Raw genomic sequence first — 11,504 nt, forward strand, 5'->3', positions numbered from 1 at the left:
TAGACACTATGTGTGCTTGGCATTTTACACCTGGCTGTTGGGACTTCATGATGGGGGTTGGTGGGCGTACCTCAACACCACCCACTACTGGTTTCCACAAGGCTGACTTATTGGTAATATTCTTCTTACACTGGCTCCTCATATATCCTTGCTCTCCACAGTTCCAACAACCTTTCTGGGTAGCAGCCTTTCATGTCGTGGCATCTTCCCTGTGTTGAAGTTTCCAGCATTGAGCTTTCTGCAGCCCAGGTTTGTTACATTGCCAGCAAAGTCCCTCAAACCTCTCTGAAAGCTGACCTTTTCTGGCCTTGAATCCTGATGACTGTACCAACCTTGGTACCTCTGTGCTGGACTTAACGTAGGATTCAAATTCAAGAGCTCTGGCCATTGCATCCTACATAGTAGAGGGGTGTGCTTGCTTTACTTGTATTTTCAGTTGTGGACTGTCCAAGGCATCTACAAACTGATCCCTCAGCAACAACTTGAGGACATCGGGTGGTGCAGTTGGGTAGGCCTTGTGTGCCATACTTTCTAAGTCCTGTGCCAGCTCTTGCAGGCTCTTACGTTTTGCACGAACTGTAGTCCTAAACCTAGCCCTGTAGACTTTGGACTGATTATGGGTTCCATACCTGAGTTCTAGAGCAGCTACGAGTGCTCTATAGTTGTGCCTGTCGTCTGCTGACAACTGTCCAAGTATTTCCAGTGGTTGTCCCTTCAGGCTTGTTGCCAGGTACACTGCTTTCTGATCAAATTGTGCTCTATATGCTTTCCACGGTGCCTCCCATTGAATTCCTGTGGCTTCCTTTGTACTAGATCACCCCTAATGTCGACATTAATATCTGGGATGTGGCTTCTAACAGGACTGAATATATATACAAAATAGAGGTCGTGTGGCAAACACTCGAGCCTTCACGAACGTTCTAGATACTCATTACGTGTTACCAGCGTCCACTGTCGTAAGAGTATTTAACATTATCTAATTAATTTACATTCTTCTTATGGTATTTAACATTATCTACATAGTTTACATTCTTCTTATGGTATTTAACCTTTTCTACATAGTCTACATTCACACAGTATGTGTTCACTTTTGATCTCACAAAATAGACCCCCCACTTTTAAACATTCTGCATACAGGTGTGCTACATAAAAGTTTCTAAAAGTCTCAACATTATGTAAACATTAATTATATAATTGGTGGCAAAAAGATGGTTGAATTTACTGCAAAACTGATTAAACCTGGTGTTCAAAATGTGGAAAAAAGAAAGTGAAAGTTTGAAAACTGTATTCATGAAATATTGTAATGTTGAACAAATCCTATTGTATCTAACGGTAAAACAAGATAATAACTTATGTTAAATACTTGTCTTTAGGAGTTTATAGTTAATTAAAATGTTGAACAAATCTTAATGTTCAGTTTACAATATGTCTAATTCCACATAATGTGCTTTGTTTCTAATGAGTTCTAGTGGATAAATGTCTTACTACCAGTACCATGATGGAGTTCAGATGTTGTACACTTTTATCTCTAGTGGATAAATATCTTACTACCAGTACCATGATGGAGTTTGGATGTAGTACACATATTGTTTCGTGGTTTTGCCAGATGTGCTAATCAATACGTTCCCAACAATATGTTCACCACTTTGTGGATGTTTTCTAAAAACAATGATTAATGTCCAAAATGGTTATGAAATGACAGGAGTAACTTACAACATGTATTTGTCTTAATGTACAAAATGGTTGTGAAATGACAGGAGTAACTTACAACATGTATTTGTCTTAATGTACAAAATGGTTGTGAAATGACAGAAGTAACTTACAACATGTATTTGTCTTAATGTCCAAAATGGTTGTGAAATGAAAGGAGTAACTAATAAGTGTATTTGTCTTAATGTCCAAAATGGTTGTGAAATGACAGGAGTAACTTACAACATGTATTTGTCTTAAAGTCCAAAATGGTTGTGAAATGACAGGAGTAACTTACAACACGTATTTGTCTTAAAGTCCAAAATGGTTGTGAAATGACAGGAGTAACTTACAACACGTATTTGTCTTAATGTCCAAAATGGTTGTGAAATGACAGGAGTAACTTACAACATGTATTTGTCTTAATGTCCAAAATGGTTGTGAAATGACAGGAGTAACTAACAAGTGTATTTGTCTTAATGTCCAAAATGGCCAGGTGGTTAGGGCGCTCGACTTGCAATCTGCGGGTTCGAATCCCCGTCACACCAAACATGCTTGCCCTTTCAGCCGTGGGGCCGTTATAATGTGACGGTCAATCCCACTATTCATTGGTAAAAGAGTAGCCCAACAGTTGGCAGTGGGTGGTGATGACTAGCTGCCTTCTCTCTAGTCTTACACTGTTAAATTAGGGATGGCAAGTGCAGTAGCCCTCGTGTAGCTTTGCACGAAATTCAAAAACAAAACAAACCAATCAACTTCTTCTATTGGAAAACTTACTTAACTTAAGTAATCCCTCATTTATGAATTACTTTCCTCCCCTTGTTTTTTAAAATGAAATCACATATTAATGATTTTAGCTGAATATATGCCATGCTAACACTGTACAAACTAGCCCTGATAATAGTAACTGTGTTACCAAAATTAGTCAGCTGTAACTAATAAAGATTTTATCTTTTTTTGTGCCTAAAAATGTTGGTTTTTGTGGTTTTCACTCTTAACAAAAAATACCACTATATTTTTACTCTTAACATGACAGTAGGGACGGTCATAATGTCTGCAGAATACTACAGTATTAATTAGTGATAAAGAACATTAACATTTATCACAAACATATATTGAATGATAATGTATAGTTTATGGGCCAAATATGGTCACTGTGCACCCCCCCCCCATAACAGTATGAAAGGGGTACATTTTTGTTCCTTGGAGTAAACAATAAATATAAGTAATGTTACCAACAAATAAACTGGGATTAACTATCTGTATGGCCTGTTTATTCATAGGTGGGGTCTTTCCGCTCTTAATGTGATTTCCGATGCTCCAAAAACAAGGGGTTATGTTAATTCCTGACCTTATATGCTTATATGTATAAGTCTGTATTCTAAAGAAGTTTTCTTCCCATAAATCATTTGAATATGGTTCTCTTGTGAAGAAATACCTTAAACTTTTTCTAAAATACCCCAATCTTTGCTTTTCAAATGAATATTTGCAAAAAAAGATCACATACTCTGGACTTCTCACGTGTATTTTTGGAGCATCAGAAATCAGATTAACAGTGCAAAGATCTTACCTATAAATAAACAGGCTATAAATGAAGTTATTACCAGTTTATTTCTTGGTAACATTGCTTATAGTGATTGTCAGACTGCAAGGAACAAAAATATACCCCTTTCATACTGTTAAGGGGGGCGCACAGTGACCTTATTTGACCAGTGAATTAGTATTCTTAGAATGAAGAATCAGAAGCTTGTAGTGTTTTAATAATTCCACAATTTTTACAACTTCTACTCAAGAAATATTAAATGTATCACTGTCCTATTACAACTTATCCTAAATTTATAAGAAGAATACTTACCACTTGTTAGAAAGGCCTTAGTAACTCTACTTCTGAAGAATTCAGCTGAAGGAAATAATAACGCACGATCTGGTCTTACAAGGACGTACTTAGTTCCATCAGAAGTCTGTAAAGTAAAAAATACTGCAGTTCATTTTAAGGATTAAAATCCCTAAAACAAAAATAACAGCTTGCCAAGCAAGCTTATTTTACTGGTTACTTACCTATCATATTTTAATCAATAACATAAGCAAGTCTATTTTACTGGTTACTTACCTATCATATTTTAATCAATAACATAAGCAGGCCTATTTTACTGGTTACTTACCTATGATATTTTAATTGATAATATAAGCAAGCTAAATTTACTGGTTACTTTCCTATCATATTCTGATCAACAACATAAGCAAGCTAATTTTACTGGTTACTTACCTATCGAGTTCTCATTATAACATAAGCAAGCTAATTTGACTGGTTACTTACCTATCATATTCTAATCAATAACATAAGCAAGCTAATTTTACTGGTTACTTTCCTATCATATTCTGATCAATAACATAAGCAAGCTAGGTTTATTTGTTACTTACCTATCGAGTTCTCATTATAACACAAGCAAGCTAATTTTACTGGTTACTTACCTATCATATTCTAATCAATAATATAAGAAGGCTAATTTTACTGGTTACTTACTTATCATATTCTAATCAACAATATAAGGAAGCTAAATTTACTGGTTACTTTCCTATCATATTCTGATCAACAACATAAGCAAGCTAATTTTACTGGTTACTTACCTATCGAGTTCTCATTATAACATAAGCAAGCTAATTTTACTGGTTATTTACCTATCATATTCTAATCAATAATATAAGAAGGCTAAGTTTACTGGTTACTTTCCAATCATATTCTAATCAATGATATAAGCAAGCTAATTTTACTGGTTACTTTCCTATCATATTCTGATCAATAACACAAGCAAGCTAATTTTACTGGTTATTTACCTATAATATTCTAATCAATAACTTAAGCAAGCTAGTTTTACTGGTTACTTACCTATCATATTCTAGTTATGAACATAAGCAAGCTTATTTTACTGGTTATTTACTTATCATATTCTAATCAATAACATAAGCAAGCTAATTTTATTGGTTACTTACCTATCATATTCTAATCAATGACATAAGCAAGCTAGTTTTACTGGTTATTTACTTATCATATTCTAATCAATAACATAAGCAAGCTAATTTTATTGGTTACTTACCTATCATATTCTGATCAATAACATAAGCAAGCTAGTTTACTGGTTACTTACCTATCACATTTAGATCAATAACATAAGCAAGCTAATTTTACTGGTTAGTTACCTATCATATTTAGATCAATAAAATAAGCAAGCTAATTTTACTGGTTACTTACCTATCATATTCTAATCAATAACATATTCAAGCTAATTTTATTGGTTATTTACATATCATATTCTAATCATAACATAATCAAGCTAATTTTATTGGTTACTTACCTATAGGGTTCTCACTATAACATAAGCAAGCTACTTTAATTGGTTACTTACCTATCGTATTTTAATCATAAAATAAGCAAGCTAATTTTACTAGTTACCTACATATCATATTCTAATCAATAACATAAGCAAACTAATTTTACTGGTTACTTACTTATCATATTCTAATCAATAATATAAGCAAGCTAAATTTACTGTTTACTTACCTATTGTATTCTAATCATAACTTAAGCAAGATAACTTTACTGGTTACTTACCTATTGTATTCTAATCATAACATAAGCAAGCTAATCTTACTGGTTACTTTCCTATCATATTCTAATCATAACACAAGCAAGATAAATTTACTGGTTACATACCCATTGTATTCTGATCAACAACATAAGCAAGCTAATTTTACTGGTTAGTTACCTATCGTATTCTAATCATAACATAAGCAAGATAATTTTACTGGTTACTTACCTATCGTATTCTAATCATAACATAAGCAAGTTAGTTTTACTGGTTACTTACCTATCATATTCAGATCAATAACATAAGCAAGCTAGTTTTAATGGTTACTTACCTATCATATTCTAATCAATAACATAAGCAAGCTAATTTTATTGGTTACTTACCTATCATATTCTAATCAATAACATATGCAATCTAATTTTATTGTATACTCACCTATCATATTCTAATCAATAACATAAGCAAACTAGTTTTACTGGTTACTTACCTATCATATTATAATCCATAACATAAGCAAGATAATTTTATTGTATACTCACCTATCATATTCTAATCAATAACATAAGCAAACTAGTTTTACTGGTTACTTACCTATCATATTATAATCCATAACATAAGCAAGATAATTTTACTGATTACTTACCTATCATATTCTAATAATAACACACGCAAGCTAGTTTTACTTGTTATTTACCTATCATTTTCAGATCAATAACATAAGCAAGCTTATTTTACTGGTTACTTACCTATCATATTCTAACCAATAACATAAGCAAACTAGTTTTACTGGTTACTTACCTGTCATATTCTAATCAATAGCATAAGCAAGCTAGTTTTACTGGTTACTTACCTATCGTATTCTAATCAATAACATAAGCAATCTAATTTTACTGGTTACTTACCTGTCATATTCTAATCAATAACATAAGCAAGCTATTTTTACTGGTGACTTACCTATCGTATTCTAATCAATAACATAAGCAAGATATTTTTACTGGTGACTTACCTATCATATTCTAATCAATAACATAAGCATGCTAATTTTTCTGGTTATTTACCTATCATATTCTAATCAATAACATAAGCAAGCTAATTTTACTGGTTACTTACCTATCATATTCTAATCAATAACATAATCAAGCTAATTTTATTGGTTATTTACCTATCATATTCTAATCATAACATAATCAAGCTAATTGTATTGGTTACTTACCAATAGGGTTCTCACTATAACATAAGCAAGCTACTTTAATTGGTTACTTACCTATCGTATTCTAATCATAAAATAAGCAAGCTAATTTTACTGGTTACTTACCTATCATATTCTAATCAAGAACACAATCAAGCTAATTTTACTGGTTACTTACATATCATATTCTAATCAATAATAAAAGCAAGCTAAATTTATTGGTTACTTTCCTATCATATTCTGATCAACAACATAAGCAAGCTAATTTTACTGGTAATTTACCTATCGTATTCTAATCATAACATAAGCAAGATAATTTTACTGGTTACTTACCTATCGTATTCTAATCAATAACATAAGCAAGTTAGTTTTACTGGTTACTTACCTATCATATCCTAATCAATAACATAAGCAAGCTAATTTTTCTGGTTATTTACCTATCATATTCTAATCAATAACATAAGCAAGCTAATTTTACTGGTTACATACCTGTCATATTCTAATCAATAACATAAGCAATCTAATTTTATTGGTTACTTATCTATCATATCCTAATCAATAACATAAGCAAGCTAGTTTTACTGGTTACTTACCTATCATATTCTAATCAATAACATAAGCATGATAAATTTACTGGTTACTTACCTATCATACTCTAATCAATAACATAAGCAATCTAATTTTACTGGTTACTTACCTGTCATATTCTAATCAATAATAAGCAAACTAATTTTACTGGTTACTTACCTATCATATTCTAATCAATAGCATAAGCAAGCTAATTTTACTGGTTACCTACCTATCATATTCTAATCAATAACATAAGCAATCTAATTTTATTGGTTACTTACCTACCATAATATAATCAATAACATAAGCAAGCTAATTTTATTGGTTACTTACCTATCGTATTCTAGTCAATAACATAAGCAAGATATTTTTACTGGTGACTTACCTATCATATCCTAATCAATAACATAAGCAAGCTAATTTTTCTGGTTATTTACCTATCATATTCTAATCAATAACATAAGCAAGCTAATTTTACTGGTTACTTACCTGTCATATTCTAATCAATAACATAAGCAATCTAGTTTTACTGGTTGCTTACCTATCATATTCTAATAAATAATACAAGCTAGCTAATTCACTGGTTATTTACCTATAATATACTAATCAATAACATGAGCAAGCTACTTTTTCTGGTTATTTACCTATCATATTCTAATCAAAAACATAATCATGCTAATTTTATTGGTTACTTACTTATCATATTCTAATCAATGACATAAGCAAGCTAGTTTTACTGGTTACTTACCTATCATATTCTAATCAATAACATAAGCAAACTATTTTACTGGTTACTTACCTATCATATTCTAATCAATTACACAAGCAAGCTAATTTTACTGGTTACTTACATATCATATTCTAATCATAACATAAGCAAGATAATTTTACTGGTTACTTACCTATTGTATTCTAATCATAACATAAGCAAGCTAATTTTACTGGTTAGTTACCTATCAAGTTCTCATTATAACATAAGCAAGCTAATTTGACTGTTTACTTACCTATCGTATTCTAATCATAACATAAGCAAGATAATTTTACTGGTTACTTACCTATCATATTCTAATCAATAACATAAGCAAGCTAATTTTTCTGGTTATTTACCTATCATATTCTAATCAATAACATAATCAAGCTAATTTTACTGGTTATTTACCTATCATATTCTAATAATAACATAATCAAGCTAATTTTATTGGTTACTTAACAATAGGGTTCTCACTATAACATAAGCAAGCTACTTTAATTGGTTACTTACCTATCGTATTCTAATCATAAAATAAGCAAGCTAATTTTACTGGTTACTTACCTATCATATTCTAATCAAGAACAAAATCAAGCTAATTTTACTGGTTACTTACATATCATATTCTAATCAATGATAAAAGCAAGCTAAATTTACTGGTTACTTTCCTATCATATTCTGATCAACAACATAAGCAAGCTAATTTTACTGGTTATTTACCTATCGTATTCTAATCATAACATAAGCAAGACTGGTTACTTACCTATCGTATTCTAATCAATAACATAAGCAAGTTAGTTTTACTGGTTACTTACCTATCATATTCTAATCAATAACATAAGCAATCTAATTTTACTGGTTACTTACTTGTCATATTCTAATCAATAATAAGCAAACTAATTTTACTGGTTACTTACCTATCATATTCTAATCAATAGCATAAGCAAGCTAATTTTACTGGTTACCTTCCTATCATCAATAACATAAGCAATCTAATTTTATTGGTTACTTACCTACCATAATATTATCAATAACATAAGCAAGCTAATTTTATTGGTTACTTACCTATCGTATTCTAGTCAATAACATAAGCAATCTAATTTTACTGGTTATTTACCTATCGTATTCTTATCAATAATAAGCAAACTAGTTTTACTGGTTATTTACCTATCATATTTTAATCAATAGCATAAGCAAGCTAATTTTACTGGTTACTTACCTATCATATTCTAATCAATTACATAAGCAATCTAGTTTTACTGGTTGCTTACCTATCATATTCTAATAAATAATACAAGCAAGCTAGTTCTACTGGTTACTTACCTATCATATTCTAATCAATAACATAAGCAAACTATTTTACTGGTTACTTACCTGTCATATTCTAATCAATAACATAAGCAAGCTAATTTTACTGGTTACTTACCTGTCATATTCTAATCAATACCATAAGCAAGCTAATTTTACTGGTTACTTACCTATCATATTCTAATCAATAACATAAGTTGGTAATTCAATCTCGATATCATTAACAATTATATTTCTTCAACAATGTGAATATAGAAGGCTTCATATTCACAATGCAGATTTCTTATTTTTATATGAGTAACAGCTGTGAAAAACACCATGAATACTGACCCAAGTGGTCTACACATGCACATTTGGTCCTAAAGCTAAAAGATCTTGATCCAAAGAATTGAGGTTAGACTATTTAAAAGTATAACACATATAAACTGAAAGTTTTTTGCTGACCTGTTTTAAGGAGATGCTTATTTTTGGTCTTGCAGTTGTGTACAGTAACATGATCATAGCGATTCCGATGCCTATAATAATTCCATACTTGAAAAAAGAAAGTTTGATTACTGACTTAACTCCCATTAATACCATTTTTATTATCAGAACAACACTGAAAACAATGCATCCCCACCCATGCATAAACCTGATATAATAAGCAGACTGATGACAGAAGGAAAACTTTGTTACACTTGTTTAAATATATATGTATAGTTATAAAAATACAAAATTACGAAATAAATCCTCAAATAAATAACCATGTAACTATACAAGTAAACAAATAATCTTTTAAAGAAATGAAATATCCAACAATATAGTACATGTTCTTGGTAACCCTCAATAAAAATGATCAAGAAAGAAGTGTATTCTCGTATTCATTTCCATATTAAACCTACACCTTCACACATAAATACAACAAATTGTTTTTCCACACAATAACATTATGGTAAAAAAGGCTCAGCCAGAATTGTACAGTACAGACAAAATTAAATAGAAATTACACAGCCTTTTATTTAAAATATAACATACATTTAATGTTGAAATAGAAGGCATGTTCCTATTACAGATAGGTTGAAGTACATTATATTAAAATGATTTTGGATCCTCACCACATCACTATAGTCATGCCACTCAAATGACCATGAATCTTGAGAATAGGCTTGCAATGTAGTTTTGATTGCAAAAGGCTCCATCATAAGGCTGTCATGTAAAAGTTACGCCACTCCTTCCTGCATGGTTTCTATAGTCTTTCTAGTTTAGGAGAATGATGGTTTATGATCACACAAAAATCCATAGGTGCTGTATTCGGCACCTTGATTGGCAAGCCTTTGTATGGAATAGGATAAATATCAATTCCACTCTCCAGCTGTTTGAGGTATGCAACAATTGAAAGCATATGTTGTTGAAGCAGGTCCTTTTTCATTATGTTGTATACTGTTGCCTGGGGCAATTAGATGGCTGTTGGGATTGACCTCTGTGTTCACGGGTTATCATCTGTTACAGGATGCCTCACTTTGCTCTCCTGGTTGAGATACGACTTGTTGTTCGTTTCTTTCTGGGTGGTCCTGATGCCTCAGGTTGATCCAGATTTATTTGTTTTCTAGTGACACACATTTGAACACGTCTTTAAGATGTAAGTGTAGGAATATTTTGCATTGGAAAGAACTGTTATGTATCCTTCCAAAAAGAGATTGATTGTCAGTGGCATCATACTTCCTACAAATGCAAACAATGCTAAAGTATAGTTCTGATACATACTATTTCACTAGAACTTTATATCGTCTGTGGTTTTCATGTGACTTACCAATTTAAGCATTCAAAATAATTTTAATATAATGTATTCAACGCTATATACGCTTTAAAATTTTTTACATTAGTTAGTGAAGATATTAGAGTAATTAACTGCTTGGCTTATTCCTCTCGATGTACTCTTACACAGTATTTTAAAGTTTTATACTTCTGCAAATATTTACTAAATAAATGACAAACCTCAAGGCCAAATATGAAAGAAAAAACAAAAGTAGTTCCCCAAGGAAGAAGATCAGGTTCTAGGAACAAAAACAAATAAAATGTAACAGATATGATATTTCACAATCAGCAAACCTTTATACTACACTTTAAAACATACTTTGGTCTAAATACAACTAGAAAGTGCATAACTCAAAGCTTGTTATTGCATGCACTGTTTTGTCACTTTAGTTACTTGTACATCTTGTCTACTGCTGTAGAAAGGATAGCCTATCTGGTCTTAGCTTTATGTTTCATGTAATACTTTACAAAGGATAGCCAATCTGGTTTTAACTTTACGTTTCAAGTACAACTTTACGAAGGATAGCCAATCTGGTCTTTGCTTTACGTTTCATGTACTACTGTTACGTCTCTGTATGTTTGTTTGTTAATTCTTCTAAGATACAAGTCCTTTCTTTAT

At 31.3% G+C, this 11,504-nt stretch overlaps 1 protein-coding gene across 3 annotated transcripts in view; it reads right to left on the reverse strand.

The window, feature by feature from the left end:
• The window catches only part of LOC106471860 (sodium-independent sulfate anion transporter-like), a 68,511-nt gene that overhangs the window by 20,269 nt on the left and 36,738 nt on the right, over positions 1 to 11,504 (reverse strand). For all 3 annotated transcript variants that reach the window (XM_022400473.1, XM_013932484.2, XM_022400474.1), the window contains 3 exons: positions 11,066 to 11,124; positions 9,536 to 9,622; positions 3,545 to 3,650 (listed from right to left, as the gene is read on the reverse strand). In XM_022400473.1, the coding sequence (XP_022256181.1) occupies positions 3,545 to 3,650; positions 9,536 to 9,622; positions 11,066 to 11,124 (252 nt within the window). The remainder of the gene's footprint in view (positions 1 to 3,544; positions 3,651 to 9,535; positions 9,623 to 11,065; positions 11,125 to 11,504) is intronic.

Source organism: Limulus polyphemus, unplaced genomic scaffold (genome assembly GCF_000517525.1).
Source record: "Limulus polyphemus unplaced genomic scaffold, Limulus_polyphemus-2.1.2 Scaffold4909, whole genome shotgun sequence".
NCBI classification, from domain to species: Eukaryota; Metazoa; Arthropoda; class Merostomata; order Xiphosura; family Limulidae; genus Limulus; species Limulus polyphemus.